This window comes from Coenobita brevimanus, chromosome 96 (assembly GCF_032717465.1).
Source record: "Coenobita brevimanus isolate Jiangsu-jjx chromosome 96, ASM3271746v2, whole genome shotgun sequence".
Lineage (NCBI taxonomy): Eukaryota > Metazoa > Arthropoda > Malacostraca > Decapoda > Coenobitidae > Coenobita > Coenobita brevimanus.
The window spans coordinates 34,339,085-34,359,239 of NC_137049.1; the positions used below are offsets into that span (position 1 = coordinate 34,339,085).

At 42.1% G+C, this 20,155-nt stretch overlaps 1 protein-coding gene across 2 annotated transcripts in view; it reads right to left on the reverse strand.

Annotated features, from left to right (window-relative positions):
• The window catches only part of LOC145413447 (ADP-ribosylation factor-like protein 4C), a 110,542-nt gene extending 97,817 nt beyond the window's left edge, over positions 1 to 12,725 (reverse strand). For both annotated transcript variants that reach the window (XR_013899729.1, XM_080283136.1), the window contains exon 1: positions 11,595 to 12,725. Coding sequence is in view for 1 of the 2 variants with exons in the window: in XM_080283136.1 (XP_080139262.1) it covers positions 11,595 to 11,870 (276 nt within the window). In the remaining variant the exon portion in view is untranslated. The remainder of the gene's footprint in view (positions 1 to 11,594) is intronic.
• Positions 12,726 to 20,155: the final 7,430 nt, after the last annotated feature.

Genomic DNA, 20,155 nt, shown 5'->3' on the forward strand with positions numbered 1-20,155 from the left:
AGGAAAAGGGGAAAAAAAATACTGCAGGTTCTTCCTTTGATAACAGTTCATAGTTACGGATGAAAAATGTTCGTGTTGTCAATCTTAGCCAGACTGAAATTATAGTCTCTCTCTTTCTCTCTCTCTCTCTCTCTCTCTCTCTCTCTCTCACACACACACACACACACACACACACACACACACACACACACACACACACACACAATTACCTTTCAATATCCTTTCCACACAGACGCATTCAAACTTAGATTCCAGCATCTGCATTTTACCCTCTGAGTGTGCCAGCAATGTTGACTCATCTATCGACAACGTCACCTGTATTTCTCAGTCTCCCCTCCCCCTTCCCTACCCCGTTAATACAGGTCTGGCCCCAGGGTTTGGTCGATGTGCACGTGGGCTATGAATTCTCTCTCTCTCTCTCTCTCTCTCTCTCCGTTCCCGTAAGCTAAATCTGTTCTGAGAGTTCAGATTAATTCTCATGTGTGTGTGTGTGTGTGTGTGTGTGTGTGTGTGTGTGTGTGTGTGTGTGTGTGTGTGTGTTGATCCAGATACTTAATAATTTTACACTTCATTTCCACTAACGTCTCAGGAGTTAACTGTCTTCAAGAAAAACCCACAAGAAAAAAGTGTTACCTCCTTCAGACCCACCTGTTATTTCCCTTTAATCTTGCTGCGTACAACAATTTTATTAAAGTGGTGGAGCATCTCTCGTACTGAAGGAGCTAATGAAGGCTGTATATTTGACCCGTCCATTTCGAAAATTTGCTCGTAAGCTGAATGGAATCATTTGAAGGAAAACGTAGGAAAAATAAAGTCATGGCAGTGAAGTTGGAGAAACATCATTAGTATATTAAGGTAAATTTTTTTTATTATTATTTAAAATCAGGAGCACCTCTTGGCGTGGCCGTGTCAGTCAGTCAGTTATTCCCTATGGTTGCTTGGACGCAAGGTGCTTCACTCCCGTGGATCCCAAACGTCACAGTACGCCCCTAATGACCCGCATGTATCAAGCATTTTTATACTTCATATTCTTGCTTATGGCGGACGATATTATGCGGGTCACACAAACACACTGCAGCCAAAGGGTTGTTGAATTTTATCATAGTCTGATGGTGGCCACACACTTAACTTCGGTACTATTAAGTTACATTACTATTATATTCTTATTTTGCTATCACCCTACGATTTTAGTCTATTTGGCTTTGGAGGGGTAAGATGATGCATCCATCTATATCTCTGTATTTGTATCAGGCAATATTAGGTCCAATGCAGGACCGAACCTTTTCCTCTCAGGGAATGTTATAGCCAGAAATAACCCTCCCCCATGCTGGCGAACTACGAATAGGAAGAGTGTGTCTCCTGGAAGAATGATATAATGTGAAAGTCCGTATTGGCTATGTTTGTGTGAGTCAAAGTCTACAGCCTGTATGTCATCGACAGAACCGACAGGGTGCTAAAATATACAAACACGTGAAAGGACATACTTCCAGCACCCTCGTGTTTATGTCCGCAATTCTGGGCTCGAACCCTAGACTCGGGGTACACACTTCATGAAAAGCAGTCCGCCATTCAAGCATTACGTGGACAATAAAGCCTAACCATCCCGTGTCTGAGTCACAACCTGCTGGAGTGCCTTAGCCCACTAAATCACCAAGCATCCACATCTTGATTTTATTGTTACCAACTAAAGCAGGAAATGATTTTTCATGGGTTACAGAAGACTACTTTTCTTATCAAACAATCAGACAATCACGTTCATGAAACACACACACACACACACACACACACACACACACACACACACAAAGAGCACATGTTAATAATATATTTGACCTTCGCTTCAGTCAAGGAGCCTGACATTTTATGTGCTTATATTAGCTACATGTGAAAGGTACAGCTTGGAAGGATGTGGAGGTTATTTGACTTGTAGAAGAATAAGTAAACAGGTGGATAGGGTGGATACATAACAGGAATTTTACTGAAAGACGGATAGTATTTTTAATAAACCCCCTTCATTATGAAAGGGCATTCTTAAGTTGACTCAAACTGTGTGAATGAAACATGAATAAAACCAAACATATCATCGTAGTGAATAGGTTAAAAATATACTCAACCGCAGTCGGTGATGACACTGACTAACACTCACGTTCCCATGACTCACTGTCTGCAGATTAAACCCGTCTGACGTTAACTGGAGGAAAATATAAGTGTTATCCCGACAATTCACCTCACTCCTTGATGATTTAAGTAAATACCGGTATTCGTTACCTGCAGCAATATATTAGACGTGACTCTGTCATGAAAGAGTTAATGGCACCAGTACTGGTACTGACATTTTCAGGTTCCTATTATTCACTCTAAGCTGATTTCTGTAAAGGTCATGTGGCTTTAGACGGAATAACATACCGATACTGGAGTTGTCCTGACCATCAGTGTCAATAGGCGTGCACTGCCCGCTGTGCGTTCTCGCATTTGGCATTACGTTACGCTTGTTGGGTTGTAACGAGACTGCTCACAACGTGATGGATAAATTACGTATGGCAACTGACAAAAACAGGCTACACGGATGAACAAAAACACAGCGAATAAGTATATACATGATATTAACACTCTCAGGGACCCACTCAATACTTACGTTCAGCTGAATATAATCGTCTGGCATTAACTGAAGCAGAATAGTATAACTGCCCCGACCATGAGACGATTAATAGCGACAGTCTTAACAGTTTCTGGTAGGTGCACTCACTCAGCTGAATAACATCATCTGATGTTAGCTACAGCTGTTCCGGACACGAGAGGGTTAAGATAAGAAATGTAATTGGGAGTACATAGCCTATACTGAAGAGCTAATAGGAATATAAACACAAACAACCAGAAATACAAATATAAGACAAGAGTATTTCTTCTAACATATTAATATAATTGAAATGAAAACTAAATGAATAAACTACTGGCAGTGTTGAGTGTTGCCGTGTAGCTACTGAAGCCAACCTGCTGTGGAATGCAGTACAGGTCGCTAATGAGGTTGGATTAACACCTACTGTACAGTAATTGCCAGTGGTGAACAACAAATACACCATGCTAACACCCTCATTACCTTAACCCCCTCCCCCAAAAAAAAGAATGACCCCCAAATGAGCTAAGCAAACAGTAAAAGTTCTACGGTATGGTCTGACAGCAAGAAAATAAATGAGGGAAATGGAACAGAAAATTGAATTCAGGAAAATGAAATACGGTTGGGCATGTTAGTCAACTGATGGCGGCGAAAATTTTAAGGGAAGGGGTTTTAATCAAACTGAATAAAGTCGTCTCGCGTCAGGCAGAACTTTCTTTTTTAACACTTTGGGAGCAGGCCTACCGCCAGACAATTTTACAGAGCTGAGGGAGGTATGTGCTCTCGGTAAGTATGAGGTAATCTAAAGTAACTTTTAGAGGGACAGGTCTCAGTTACCGTATGTTTCATTTGGGTTAGCCTTCTGCCACACAGACATGATGAACTGAGGGAATCCATGCTCTTCATCACTAAAAATATTCATGAGAGAAATGTTCAGTTATTTGGTTACCGGAAATATTAATTAGAGAAATATATTACTCTGGACAATACGATGGGAATAAAGTTACACAGTTTTGCTGCCAAAATATACCGTACCGGTACATCTGGGAGTCCTTAAAATACACGGCAGAAACCTAGTGATCAGAGATACCGCATGGCCCAGTAATCACGATATTGGATGTTCAATCCCCGCGTGGGGAGGACTGGAATGAGTTCTGTACTGTAATTCCAGTCCCCCTGTCATTCCACTCTAAGCCAGCGTGGTGAGGGATGGCATATTACACCGTGGGAGGCAGCCTGTCAGTTAGTAGTTACGGTTATTGGTTCATCATGACATGGACATGGGACGCATTCATCATGAACATACGGTTCCAGAATTAGGCAGAATGGAAAATGAACACACGATACATACATAAATACATACATAGAGAATAATATTTTCTTTATATATATATATATATATATATATATATATATATATATATATATATATATATATATGCAAACTAACCACAGGAGAAATGAAAGGAGCGACAGTACCAGTACTAAAAGTTATTTAAGAGATAAGGGGGTTAATGTTGACAGTATCCATTTGCCCAGGCTCGTATAATTCAGTTGAATAAAATCGTCTATAACTGGCTGTATTGGTTGTTTCAGGCATGAGAAGGTTGACCTATACCACCTATACCCAGCCAAAGTTATTGGCAGGGTAGCATTAGGTGACAAAAATAGGTTATATACACGGCTGAGCTGCCAACTCTAGGCTCAGCCCCTTAAACCGGTGCCGTCAAATTTGTACATTTGTCTTATTGCTGGTGTTAGATTGTTTCAGCAAGCTACGCAGAGCTCCTAGTAGTGAAAGGGTTATGTTATTAAAGGCTGTCTGACCCATCCAGTTCAAAAAGCCTAACCTAAAGTTAATACAATCATTTGGATATTGAAAGAAAAAAACAAAAAAACAGAGGCACGTCATCAGCTTGATGGGAGTTCTCATACAAATTTCAGTTCCTTCACTTCAAGATGTATCCCGAGATGAAAGAAACTGCAAGGTGCTAGCAAGAATAAAATAAAAATACCGGTAGTGTATTGAAAGAAGTTACAGAACTTGCTTGTAACTCTTCACTCTGAGATGAATAAAATCGTCCGGTGGTAGCAACACTAAATTTTAAAACTGCCTCATCGTGCTGGCACTGAGAGGGTTAACAAGATTTGCTGCCAATTTTTACTTCATTATCCATAATGTCCACCGACATTATGCCCATCACCGTGCCATTACAAAATAAGTAAAAAACGGTAAATGTAGTCAACTTAATGCCATACATCATTGTTACCGCATCTGTTTTTATACAAAATGTCATTCCTGAGCAAAATGAAACAGTCCGGTGGTAGCGAGAATAAAATGAATAAAACCTCACTGGATTGAAAAGGTCAATGGTGGGAAGCGGGGCAGGGCAGGGTTATAAATTAATGTGTTTTGTGAAGATGGCTGTCGGACGTTGGCCGGTATGCGCTTGATAATTCAAAGCCTTTGCAAGAAGTCCAATGTTGGAAAAAAAAAAAAAAAAAAAAAAAAAAAAGCGGACTACATGAGAAAGAATGGGAGGGATGGGCTGCGATGGTGGTAAATGATGGGGCAAGATGAAGATAATACACCCTGTGAAGACTGGTGTTGTTGGCTGAATGGCGTGAGCGTGGCCGTAACTTATTTCAAAGTCTCTCCAAAAACAACAAAAATTACAAGAAATATGTACGCGTCATTCTTGTGTACCTGGCATCTCACGACACAATAACCATGTCATCATACAGAGAGGGTTAATCCCTTCAGTCCGATGTCGTATTTTGTATTATATGTAATTGTTACCACCAAAAAAAACACATGGGTAATTAGTTTTTGAGAGACTGAACAGTAGTTAAAGCTTTCCGTAATAGAGGTCTGTCCGAAGTTGTATGAAACAACTTGGAGATACCAATATGTAATACCGGAGAGAGAGAGAGGCAGTCCTACAAGCAGACGCATGGCATTCCCCAAACTTTGCCTCTGGTGGAGAATCTCTTACAAGCTAAATACCGTATAGGACTCATTTTCTCTCATCAGGTACTAAATCAAACTCGGACCAATATTATGGTAGCCATGTTCGAGGCCGAAGAGAACGCATGACTTCATTAGGATTGAGGCTTTAGCGCCTGATTGGTCAGTCCTCGCCTTTTTGGGTCAGTCCCTGCCTTTTTTTTCTATCACTTTTTGGACTAGAAAGTAATTTTGCAGGCTTAAATCGATAATCTGAGACCGAAGACGAGACATCAAGTCAGGCACTGTAAATTTCAGATCCAGACATATAGCCATGAGGGGTAACAACGAACTTCGGTAAGCAGAACGAGAAAACGAAATATAAGCAAAGAAACAATAAGACATACTCCTTTTGACCAGCATCAGTAAGGCACCTCAGTGGAGTGAAAAGACTGAAACTGTATATCTACTCAACATGAAACAAAAGAAATAAAATACTTATGACACCGAGTGGCGCCGATATAAGAACGCCGCGTAGGTTACATCGAAATAAAAGCGAGGCAACATAAATATCAGGGTGCCAGGGGAGCGCCGACAGAGGAAGTTAGGGTGACACCGTGCCACTGGGGGAGGAGGAGGAAGAGGAGGAGGAGGAGGAGATTATGATAATAATGGTTATAATAAAAGGGACGAAACTGCAATTGATACCATACGGGGAAATGGAGATGTTGGGAAAACCTAGGAAGGGTGAATAAAAAAAAAAGAAAAAAGAAAAAGATAAAGCCGGGGTAGGAGCAACGTGTTTAAGCGTGTAAAGTGTGTGGAGTAAACAAGAGGAAGATGAAGAACTATACGTACAAGACTGAGAATGAGGAAAACTGGAGAAAATGGCAAGGGAAAAAAGGAATACAAGAAGATGAGGAAGGAAGTACGGAAAGGACAAAGAAGAGGAAGAAGAGCGCATGAGGGAGAAGGAAGAGAACATGAGGGAGAAGGAAGAAGAGGCACAGGGGAAGAGAAGGCTACCGCACTTATGTAGCGAAAAGGGAGAGACAGAGGAAGGGTAGGGCAAGGAATGTCAGAAGAGAACGCTGGGCACAATTTAAGAGAAAGAGAGAGAGAGAGAGAGAGAGAGAGAGAGAGAGAGAGAGAGAGAGAGAGAGAGAGAGGAGTGAACAACACTTGGCACCCTCCCATTGACCTGCCTTTAGCTAGAGTCAGCTTTTTTATTATTGTTGTTGCTGTTGTTGTTATCGTTGTTTGCAGATATATATGAATACAAGGCACAACAACATCCCATTATCCCTACTAATGTTCCTACCGACAATCATTGCTCTTATTATTATTATTATTATTATTATTACTATTATCTCTAGTATGGTTATAACATTTCCCAGTAAAGCCCCTGGAATCCTTGCTGTACGTCACAGAGCTGGCCGTGTGCATATATTTTTTTCCATAAATGCGTTCATCATTACATGCCAGATAGTCATTTCATCAACTATCAAGTTCAAAAAGTGGTGCCAAACTGCTGGCAACGGCTCCATCGCATACATGATGCAGGGAATTCGTGTAATCAGTGATTTCATGAAATCCCTAGGAAATTCGTGAAATGAGTTTAAAGTAGGATAGGTTCATTGAGGTTATGCTAATTTAGGCTGCTGTTAGGTTAGCCTGGGATAATCTAGGTTAAGTTTAGGTTAGGTTAGGCTAGGTTAGTTAGGTTAGGTTAGGTTAATTTAGATGAATGCTAAGTTGTTCGTTCATCTAAATTAGCCTAACCTAAACTAACTAGCCTACCCTAACCTGACCTAATCTTAACCTAGATTATCCCAGCCTAAACTTACCGCAACCTAAATTAACCTAACCTTAACCCAACCTAATTTAAACTCATTTCACGAATTCCCAAGGGATTTCATGAAATCACCGGTTACACAAGTGTCATGTAACATATTTACTGTATAGGCTACCGTACATAATTCATCCACCCAACTCGATCTCAGTTCAGTAGCCACATCAACTTCTATACCTCACTTTACTACACTTACCAATTCCTCCACCTTCTTCTTGGCTTTCAAACTCACTCATATACCAAATACGGTACCAGAACCCTTTTCACCACTACGCGTCTCTCGCCCTATGAATATACCTGTACCATCAAACCACACTTGTTTCAACCCCAGACCAACGGGCTTCCTTATTTCACATCCTCCACGAATCACATTACTCATATTCCACATCCTATCCAATCTTCGGAGCTCACACACATTTCTCAGTAATCAGTAATCTCACTCATTACCATTACTGCTACTACTACTACTACTGCTACTTTTACTACTACTACTACTACTAGTAGTAGTAGTAGCAGCAGCAGTAGCATTATCCTCAATACAAAACAGTGGCAGCCAGTGTCACTGTACTTCTTCCGAAGTGTAGGACTCCCAGACAATGCCAGCGTATTGCAAACCTTAACGAACAAGTGACTAGCCTGTGCCCATTACTAAGAACTTCCAGCAAAGTCAGAGGAATTCTGATCGATGTAAACACCACCAGACCGTCAAACCCACCACCGCTCCAAACCACACCAAAATTATTCGTACTATTAGTAGTAGTAGTAGTAGTAGCGGTAGTAGTGGTGGTGGTGGTGGTGGTGGTAGCAGCAGTAGTAGTAGTAGCAGTAGTGGTGGTAGTAGTAGTAGTTGGAGCCCAGCAGCAGCAGCAGCAGCAGCAGTAGTAGTAGTAGTAGTAGTAGTAATAGTAGTAGTAGTAGTTGGTGGTGGTGGTGGTGGTGGTGTATAGTACTGTTATTATTTAGTAAATTTTCGTTTCAGGATACTACTCATCCCATTTATAACTGTGGGATGATGATGATGATGTTGATGATGTCGAGGAGGAGGAGGAGGAGGAGGAGGAGGGCGATCATGATATACATAATAATGATGATTTACTGTTACTAATACCATCACAGTTATGGTTCCCGGGACTGATATTATTAGTTATTAATGATGTAATTTTAGCTACCATGAAGCCCGTTCATTAGCAATAATTCACGTTTACTGTGTGCGTGTGTGTGTGTGTGTGTGTGTAATTCACCGGGTCGGTCAGGATCACTTGATGGTCGTGATCGTCAGCTTTTTACCCTCCCGGAAGGGAGCTGAGAGCTCATATAGTCCGATCTAAGGGCAAGGCTGTGACCTTCACACACACACACACACACCCTTGCTCGAGGGGGACTGTAACCACCCACTTCATCAGTGAAACTTTTCGCAACCTGAGCGAGGCGCGAACTCCCGTCCACCAGTTGGCAAGAGAGAACGTTACCACTGCACCAGCGTGTGTGTGTGTGTGAGCGAGAGAGAGAGAGAGAGAGACAAACAGACAGAGACAGAGAGAGAGAGAGAAACCAGAAAGAAGACAGACACGGGACGAGACAAAGGAAGGTGGGAGGGGAAAAAAAAAAAGAAAAAAAAGCGAAAGGAGGGGGGAAGAGTGGGAGGGGGAAGAGTGGGAGGGGGAAGAAAGGTGGGGAGGTAAAAAAAGAGGGGGGGAGAGGAAGAGGATGAGCGGGAGGCGGGAGGAAGACGAAAGAGGAGAGGGAGAAGAAAGGGGGAGGTAAAAAGATACTGGAAGTGAGTCAAAGGGAAGACGTGCATAAAAACCCGGACGGTAAACAGCATGCGAGTAAAAAGTCAACGGGTAAAGGTGAAGTTAGAGAGTGAAGGATGGAGAAAAAGGGCTGGGGGTGGAGGGTAAGGGTAAAAGAGATCAGAAAATAAATATAAGAGAAGATGAACAGCAAACAGGAAGAGATACTGGGGGAAAATAAAAGTACCGGAAGAAACTGAAACAAGCAGAACACTGTGGAGTAAGAAAGGAGACGAAAGGGGGGACCAGGCATAAAATTGAAGAGAAAAATAACCGGGGAAAATGGTGAGGAAACAGGAAGAGAACACAAAGGAAGGAAATTGGGAAAACTGGTAAACAGAAGGGATAATGAGTATAAAAGAAATTATTTAGGAGGAAAATTAGGTGAAAACAGAGGAAAAGAAGGAGGAAAGGAAGATAAAATAGCTGTATAGTTGAGAGAGAGAGAGAGAGAGAGAGAGAGAGAGGAAAACAGGGTAAATGAAAAGACTGAAGAGGATGAGGTGAATGTAAAGTGACAAAGTAAAGAACAATGGAAAAAATAAAAAGAAAAAAAGGAACGACAGGAAGAGCACTGAAAAAAAAAAACAAAAAAACAAAGGAAGGGTAGAAAGAATGACAGACTGCGACGGGTAAAAAAGGAGATTAAAGAGACGTGAGAGAGAGAGAGAGAGAGAGAGAGAGAGAGAGAGAGAGAGAGACTTAGAAAAGGAGTTTACGAATGAAGAGTAAACTTATCAAATTGAAAAAAGTGAAACATCATGAAAGTTCGTCAGAAAAAATATGTAAAAACATTTCCTTTCATTGAGGCCACCTGGGTTTTATTTAAAGCTTATCCGGCCTGGCTCTCTCTCTCTCTCTCTCTCTTTTTTTCTTTTCATGGTTTCTTTCCTTCTCTCTCTCTCTCTCTCTGCATCTTTTTTCTATTTATGGTTTTCCTTCCTCTCTCTCTCTCTCTCTCTCTCTCTCTCTCTCTCTCTATCTATCTATCTATCTGAAATCCGGAATTTGTTTCTCTGGCTTGTCACATTCACTCATCCCAACAGTTTCATTTCCAAGCTTATTTCCTTTTGTTTTCGTTTCTGTCACGCTTCCCAGTTTACCGCATCCATCCTCCTCCTTTCTCTTGCTCTCCCTTAAGCACTCTTTTCTTTTTTTCTCGTTTTTCTTAACCTTCTCTGACTCTCTTCTACTCTTTACATATTTTCCTCCACTCCTTCCTCCCTTCCTTTCATCTTTCTTCTGTTTTCACCCACTCACATCTAGCCCTTCATCTCTCTCTCTCTCTCTCTCTCTCTCTCTCTCTCTCTCTCTCTCTCCTGATCCTATTCTTGCTCCCTCCTTTCCTTTCCTATTCCTCTCTACGATCACTGTTTTCCCTTACCAATCTCCCCCGGCTGCCAGTTCTTTCCATTTCATCCATCTTTCCATTCTCTCTGTCTCTGCCATCCCTTTCCTCTACATCAACACACAGCTGTAGACAATAGTATGTAAAATCTACGGTTCCATCTCTCTCTCTCTCTCTCTCCCTCTCACACACACACACACACGCACACAATGACACCACCCACGTAAACCTAACCTCCCTCACCCCCCCTCCGACACGATCTGATTCATGAATATGCAAATGTATTAAAATCCCTCCATTCATGACAAGGCCCATACACACGTTACTGGCGAAATATCAACGTTTGACTGCTGTTATTTATATCGCGCTGACGTCAGTGTTTTCGATACAAATTTTCCACATGGTACAAACTGGAGGTCAAATGCGTGGGCTGGATCGATCGCGACTGTGACAGGATTAGCTTTCCTTATCTTTCCTAAAACCTAGCTTCATGTCATAATAATACAATACTTCTACACCAGTCCTGAATGAGATGGCTTAAGCATTATCTGTGTATCAATTGGTTTATTATCAGTGCCCAAGTGGTAACATGCAAGGGAGTGCCGCCCTCACCGTTGTCGTGTGAATTGGTTTACAGCTAAATAACCCGTTCCACGCGTAAGCTCAAGCTTATCCAGTGTTGGATACACATAAATACACTATTATAGCTAATGAATAATATATATTCATATCTAACAAACACTGCTACTGTTATCACTACTAGTCACTGCATCAACTTATTAAACAGCTAAGATCACTAACGGGCTATACCAACAATTTAACTACCTATATTAACTGCCCTTAAGAGTATTGCCGCTACGAACACGGTCACAATCAACAGGTCTTTAACAACAAGGATTTTACAATTATTACTATCACCACCCCAAGAACTGAACGTCCTTTTCCATTATCAATTACACGACATTTACCACCACTAAGTTATTACCACTACTACAGTTACTATCACCACCACTATCCCTGTTATTAATTTCACAACTCACCTTGGCTCGTCCACTCAGACCCTTGACTTTCTCGCAGTTGAAGCCGATGGTGGGGACAGTATTCAGATATTGATCGAACTTCAGTCTGTACAGGGCAGTGGATTTCCCTGCGGAGTCAAGTCCAAGCATGACGATGTGGAGAGAGCCCTGGGTGAGGTGGAGGGCGTCTAATATCCCTCCACTTCCCCCGGTACAGTGTGCTCCACTTACACTCCCCGCACCACTTGAACACCCAGTGCTGCCACTGCCCCCACCTTTACCCATGTTCACCCCCATGGTCCTGAGTCACTCTAAGCAGCTACGGGTGAGTCTGAAGGTTGGAGAAGGGTTGTTTTGATTGGTACGGGCTTTTCTACCGCTGTTCTTCTTTACTAAATATTTCAAACTGTACTGGATTTGATTCTCTGTAGTTTGCTTGTACTTTTCCTACCAACAACTTCCGCTTCAAAATCTCTACCGTTATCGTTTTCTTCCTTTGCTTACTCTTTCCTTTAGCTAGTGTTCGTTCCCCCGTCTAGTCACTTTGTCAGTACTGTCTCTTACTTTCCTCCTTTCGCACTTTAACTTCATGGCCTCCCTCTCTCACTTTTCCTAACTGATTATTTTTTCAGGGCGGTGGTGGGTTGGTTTAAACCATTTGTCTCCCTCTTCCTGCCCCCTTCCTTCTCCGTCTCCTTTCCTCTTCTTAAACTTCTGGCAATATGCTTGTAAACTGCCCAGTAACTGATTCAGCATACTAATTTTTCATCACATGGATCACTGAACTCCATAATCACTTTTTTACTCCACTAACTGAGGCTGAGGTCAAACGAGGTTAATGAGGTCAGGTGGTTGGTGTGGAGCCAGGTCAGTCAGTGGGAGGTCACACGGAAGCAACATCAACACAGCAGGTGGTTGCGGACACAAGCACAACAAATATTTATTTCCATTCGATGCTTGCAAACACTCTGACTTCCCTTCTCCGTTCACGCTCCGCCCATTACTCGTTCTCTCCACTTTTCCTTAGCATTCTTCTCTCTTTCCCTTTCTCTAGCTCTCCACGATGCTCCCCGCCCCCTTACACTGAGTGCAGGAGCAACAGCAGGTGGTGGTTAGCAAGCCCAGGGGAGAACAATACAGTACTATAATCCAATTTACACCTTCCCCTTCAATCCGTCTGCCAAACCTCTCGTCTGACTCTCTCCTGGCACTCTCGCTCGCCAGTGCCAGCGAATGACACTTGGAGCCACGGGGTGTCTGGGTTATTTTCTACCTTGGCGCCACTACCTCAACCACCTCACAGCCTGGACTAAACAGCCACAGGGCACCGCGGCACCACAGACAGTCTGTTGAGTTGCCAACGCCTTCTGTTTCCAAGTTATCCCATTTTCAACACAACAAGAATGGGAATCCGTGCTCCCTAGGAGCTGTTGCGTGAACAATGTACTGTTTATCTCCCTCCTGCCACACATTGCTCTAAAATTAGTCAAAACGTGAGAGGAACTGTGAGTGAATGAGGTTGGTGGATGATGTGGCAAGAACCGAGTCAGACACATGCGCCCCACAGCTGATCCTGCCAGCCAGCCTTCACTCCAAACGTTTGTTGCGTATTTTTGGTGTTCCGGTAGCTTAGCAACTTTTTACAGCTCTTCAAGCCGGTCATCTTAGTCACTCTCTTCAATGAAAGAGGAAGAACTGTTGAGAAAAAAGGTCCGAATCAAAAGTCTGTTCGAAGAAAAATATATAGGACTGATCAGATAGCTTGGAAATTTATTAATCGCCCTAATTTTATCATATATTCCTCAGACTGCTGCACATAATCCCTCATTATAAAGAAAATGCTCTAACAATATCCCCAACAAACACTCACAGTCTCCCACGATCGTATCATGAAAACATTTTTTAATTCAAAGTGGAAAGTAATACTCAGGCTATATACACGAGTCATCCCTTAAAGGCATCATAGAAAACCACAACAATCGATAGAGAGGGTTACCAATCAACTTACCACCACCTCAAGGACAGAGGGAAACTGGGTCACCAGTCCAAAATCCTATGAAGTCCTTATATAATCTCCCCTTTAATCCTGTCTCCTGAGACTGGTATTTCGAAAAGTTAAAATGTGGGAAGGTGAGGTAGTAACTCTTGCGGTTTCTTTTCTGATTTGGGGGGGAAGTTTTTGGATTTTCGGAGCCTGCTGGGGGGATATGTGTGTCAGTGGGAGGGTGGGGAAAGTGGGTCAGGGGTCCAGATTCCAGTTCCTAAAGCCCTCATTTTCCTTGGCTTTATCTTCCCCTCCTTACTGCCTACAAAACTTTACTTTGGCCCTTGTTTTTGCGTTTCGACGATCTTTCATTCTTTTTAATTCCTGGATGACTTATTTCGAACTGTTTTTTTTTTTTTTTAATCCCTGCTATTCATATTTTCATGTTTTTTTTTTTTTTCATCCTTCTATTCCTCAGTTTCCTAATCCATTCAGCTTGACTTTCTTTGTCCTTCGTCCAACTTTGAGCGTCTTTGTATTCTAAATCTCCTTCTCCTCTATGCAGTCTCATTTTTCGCCTGACTGCTTTTCCATCTTATTTAACATTGCTCTTATTTCTTCTCTTATCCTTCCTGGCACTTATCTCCCTTTCCCCCGCCCACTCATGAATCTCTCTCTCTCTCTCTCTCTCTCTCTCTCTCTCTCTCTTTCTCTGGGTTCCTTCTCACCCATTTTTTATGTTTTCTTCTCTCAACTCATTTTTTCCCTCCACATTTTTTTCTCCATGCTCTTAATTATTCACCTTTCTCGTTAACTCATTTTCTCACTGTCGTCAGCTCCCACTTTTCGTTCTCTCTCTCTCTCTCTCTCTCTCTCTCTCTCTCTCTCTCTCTCTCTTATTTTCTCCCTTATAAGTTGTGTAAACTGTGAGCGTCTTGTTTTTAAAGTGTTTGGTAGCTGCATGAGTCAAGAGAAAAATGTTAATACTCAGCCTTAAACACAACTTAGGATGAAAGAAGTTAGGAATACTGACCAGGGTGAGGATGAGGCGAGGCGGGAGTAGCGAATCTTACCACATTGCCTCAATACTCACAAAAGGTGTTAAGATGTCGTTCAGCACTAAAACATCCAGGTGAATCGGAAAATTGATAGCTAAAACTGTTGGATTATTTTCTACAAATTAATTGATGTTGCCGTACAACCAGGTTCAACCGAAACGTGAGCCCGGTGAACTGCAGAGTGGTTACTCTGCTCCCGGAGTCCACCATTTACGTGTTGGAGGATAAGGAGTTGAGGGACGTTTTTATAAATGAGCAACATACCTGCCTAGCCATACTGGTGGAGTTGGTGGACGTTTATATAACCGAACATCTCACCTGCCCAGCGATATCGGTGCCAACACATGAAGGAATCTGTCTCCAGCACCTTTATAGATTTGTAAAGATCTCTAATAAACCGTTGCTAAGTAGAAAAGAGTACCACACCAATCATTTGTAGTGTACCCATCTCAAATATTTCGTGTACCCATTGAAATTAAGGCCATCGTCGTTTAAAAGGAAGGGTGTGTGAAAGGAGGAAATTGAAAGTAAATGAGAATAAGAGTAAAGTGATGAAGTGTACGAGGTTGGTAGATGGTAGGGGGATGAATGAAGTTTTGAATGGTGAGTTGCTTGAGGAGGTAGAGTGTTTTAAATATTTAGGGTCACATGTTGCTATGAATGGAAGAATAGATGCAGAAGTGAAGTTTAGAATAAATGAAGTAGGAAAGGTGCTGGGAGGAATTAAAAAAGTGTTTAGATGTCGTTCGCTTAGAATGGATGTAAAGAGAAGGTTGTATGAGGGTGTTGTGGTACCGACTGCGTTATATGGGGTTGAAACATGGAATATGGGTGTAGCAGAGAGGAAAAGTTTGAATGTAATGGAGATGAGGTGTCTGAGGAGTATGTGTGGAGTGACGCGCATGGATCGAGTGCGCAATGATGAAGTGCGAAGGAGAACTGGAGTTGTTCGGGAGATGGCTGGTAGAGTTGAGCTGAGGGTGTTGCGATGGTTTGGGCATATGGAGAGAATGGATAATGAGCGATTGGTGAAAAACACAACTAGATCTGATGTGAGAGGTGTAAGGCTGAGAGGAAGACCACGAATAGGATGGATGGACAGTGTGAAGAGAGCACTGGATGCGAGAGGGATGGCTGTTGAGCAAGGAAGAGTGGCTGTGCGTGACAGAAATAAATGGAGAGAAATTGTGAATGAATAAGTGATGACGCAGCCCTGAGGAGATATTCTCCCGCATTTGGTCTGATCAGCTAGTCAGGTCAGGTGAGGGTAAGGGGATGGGTCTGTTATGATGTGGCAGGGGTAAACCAGCTCTGCTGTCGGGCCCTGCTGCGGATGTCACTGATTGCATTGCGCAGTTGACCCTTGTGCGGTGTGGTGCGGTGAGGATCTGTCCGTTCTCCCCTTGGGGCTAAGATGCGAATGAACGTGTTTGATTGGATGAGTAAATGGGGAGTGTGTCGTCCTGTCTCGGCTACCTCCCTTTCCTTGGGGGAAGCAGCCTAGGTATATAGATAGATAGATAGTAATATGCGAGATTTAGTAGTACCTCATCATCGGCAATTTATTTTGCATATTACACATTAATGTTATTATTCATGTAATCTGTGACTTTTAATATTGACGTAGATTCCATTGGCCTTTCTGTTGGCTTGTATGATATTTATCTGTAGTTTGCATCAAAAACACACAAGAGGATATTAAGGTCAAGTGTGCAAAATAATTCGCCGAGAAAGAAATGTTACGAAATCTATTACATGGGAGATTTACGGCTTAATTTAAATATCGTTACAGTTGCATCAGTTACATGCAATAGAATATTAAGATGTAATGTGAACATTAAATCGCTGAAGAAGAGGTCTTACCAAGTCCCCCAAGTCGGGGTTGAAAATTAACCCGTTATCTCGTTGAAATGGAATGATTTTTAGCACCTTTTCCTGAGAAATTTATTTGGTATATTACACCTTCTTGTCCTCCCTGACGTTATTGGTATTTTTATTATAGTCGTAGTTCCTATTAGCACCATATTAGGGGGATATGAAGGTGTAGCAGGCCAAATAAGTCGCCGAGGAAGGGATGTTGCGAATTCTCCAAGGCCTGTCCCGCCGAATGTCAACAAAGATCAGGTGATTGATGCGCCAGCGTATTTTTCTAATACTATTGTATTCTCTTCCTGTTTGGTGGTGTTTGGCATCATTCTGTATAAGCAGCGAGAGTGAAAACCCAGAACTGGCGGAATTTGCTACGATTTCGCCTACTGTCAGTCAAGTTGTCAACCAAAACACTGTCGTGCATACGGGAGTTGTGTCGGTCATTAGCATTGTTTTCAAGGCAAGAACCATACATCCACATTCCAAAAAGCTACCGGACTGTACCTGGTATGTTATTGGCTAGAGATAGTTGTTGAGAGACGAGAAGAGGTCCATCGCTGGCACAGACAAAACCCCGTCAGTGATACACTATCCAAAAAGCTCCAGCAATGAGGTTTACAAATCGGTAAAGACGCAGTCTGCACAAAACTTCATTCATCCATCATACAGCATTTTATATTAATTACAAACCTATACAATTAAGTCGACCTTGATGCCTATTTTCTCAAAACATACTATTTCAAGCTTCTATTTTGCATCTACTCCTATAATCATTTTGGTGTCATTTTTTTCCAAATTTCAATACCTTTGCTCCCTGAAATGTAAAGTATCACATAGGCCTACTCTTGTGTTTATCTACAGTACATGCCATTTTCTGTGAGAATATTTTCCACATTTTATTGCATTAGATAAAGACTACAAAACCATTTTGCACAACAGATAAGCCAATATGCATTTCAAGGAAGTTTAATTATGATTTGACCAGTTTGCAGGAAAAGATAAATCTTAATTCTTCTTTTCCTGCAGAGGAGTAACTGGAAGAAGAAGGGAACCAAACAGCACATCTGTGGGCATCACACCTTTGTTGCCAGGCATGTGGCCAGGTCAGTTCCAAGCTTGTTTTATCAAAAGCTTAGAAGGCTTCCTACCACTCCTTCCATAATTGCTTCATAGTAGCTTAATATTCTACTGCCAGTTACTCGGGAAATGATGATGATGATTGTAATAATGGTGATGATGATGGTAATGGTGATGGCCTATGTTACTGTCTTTATCCGTGACAGCCGTAGTTCAAGCCAGTGGTGGGATGCACAGGTGATGGAGAGTCAGCCTATACCTCTGGGCCCATGTCACCCACACAACCCAAGGTCACACACTGTATGATTTACAACTCAGTGGGATGACCTGTTTTTGTATTTTTTCTTGCCATCTTCAAATGATCTTGTTTGACATAGGAGAGACTTATTACTGGGGTTATATATAACCTTCATTAATCACTTCACTGCTGCATCATTATTATTATTATTATTATTTTAATGCTGTATGGTAGCGGGACCTGGGCAGTAAAGGAAGGGATATTCACAGGTTCAAATATACAGAAATGACAGTGGTTAGGTGGATGTGATGTGCGTCCCTGAGTGCAAGTCCTGGGGGGGGCTAGGTTTACGATGGAAGTATTAAGAGGTAGGATGGGACTGGAGTGTTCTAGTGTTGTGATGAGGAGAGGAAGATTGAGGTGGTTTGGGCATGTGGAGAGGATGGGGGATGATAGTTGGGTGCAAAAAGTGAGAAGTGTTAATGTTGGGGGTGGGGTTGCAAGAGGTAGACCTAAAAAGACCTGTGATGAGGTCATTGAGTGTGACCCCGGGGATAAGGGACTGAATAGGGAAGCTGCCAGAGATCAAGCAGCTTGGAGAGCCGCCATTAGGTGACGATGGCCGATGCATGCAAGCATGTTGGAGCCTTCAAAAACAAAACAACAAATAACTATTTTTTCAGGGCAGACAACACCCCCTTTGAAGACATTAATATCACTTATTTCCACTCCTAACGGGATCAAGGCATCTGGCTATAGATAGATAGGTATAAAGATTATTATTATTATTATTTTTTTCAGGCAGACAACACCCTCTTTGAAGCTGGTACCTTGGTGTAGCGCCACCAGCCTGTCACCATGAAGTTGGTCAGCAAGATGTTCCAGGCCAATGTTTACCTGGATGGTGGCATTTGCTGGGACATTCTATTCCAATTTGATGGTAAATTAGACTGAACTGATTCTACATCCCCTGGAGTATCACATCCATTGGTAGAATCTTGTGTAATTTAGTAATGAATGTGACATTCATCAAACACTGCATTCTGAATATTGAATATAGTTCATTCACTTTAACTTGGCCCAGATTTTCATCTTTTGCAGCTTGCCATAGATGTGAGGTAGGAATGAGTCCTTTAGTCATGTAGTAAGTTCAGTAAAATACTGTAATGTTCCATGGGAATTTTGGTAGGACAGCAAGCTATCTATTCAGATATCTTAAGGATGCCCCAAAATAACATTAAACCTGTTGGCAGTCAGAGAAACTGTTGACATCAGCCTAATGACACCTGTATTGAAAGTGTATCATTGGCACATTTCACTTGGATTGTTTCATCAACTCAACCTATAAAACTTAACGTTTGCTGCTGGGATTCATTCTTCATCCAGGTTCTGCCTTATGGAGCCCCAGTAGGATTAAAGTGATTTTATTTTCAGGAGGCAGTTTTTTTTTATAAAGTAAATGAAAAAATGTACCTATGACTGAACAGACAGTAGTAGCTACTACTGTCTTGTAATACACCCTTTTTTTCCTATTGCTTCTAATCCTCCCCTTGTTGTATGTTGCAGGGGAGGGAGGAGGAGGGAGAGGGAGTACAGGAGAAGGAGGACATAAGAGTGAAGGAAGGAGGGGGGATGAAGAGGGAGAGAGGAGGAAGAGGGGGATGGAAAAAGCTGCTTTTCAGTAAGAGGAAGAGGTAGAGGGAAGAAGGATGACTAGAGGTGGAAAGACAAGGAGAGGAAAGGAAGAAATGAGAGAGAGATGGGGTGGAGGAGAGGCAGGAAGGAGGAAGAATGGACATGAAGGGAGGGATGGAGGGGGTGGGAACTGGTGGGGGGATGGAGGGGGCAGGGAACAAGTGGAGGGAAAGAATGTGGAGATTGGTGGAATCTGCCAGCTTTGGTCAGTCTGGCTGGAGCTGTGACTGGTGAAGGATGTTTACATTTTTTTATATGATTTTTTTCCTTTTTCTTCCCATTAATTGTTTTTATGCTGATAATATTGACTTTAGCGTGTCTTGCAAACATTTCTGAGTATTTCTAAAGCTACTCATTGATATTTTTTATGGAGTTTTTAGTGTCATGGCTTATATGAATGTTCTTTTTCAGGGGTGTGAGTTTGGGGGGAAGGACAGCATGATGGCAAAAAACAACATGACATGGAGGTGAAGTAATTTGTGGGCACCTTTCCGGCATCAAGGCATTTAGCTGTACAGGACTACCACCACCACAGCTACCAGAACTATCATAGCCACTACTAGAGCAACCACAACCATCATAACACTATTGCTGGAGAGGACATTTAGCTGGATACGACTTTGGTCAGTATGCCGTAACCATATCTTATTATTTTTTTGTG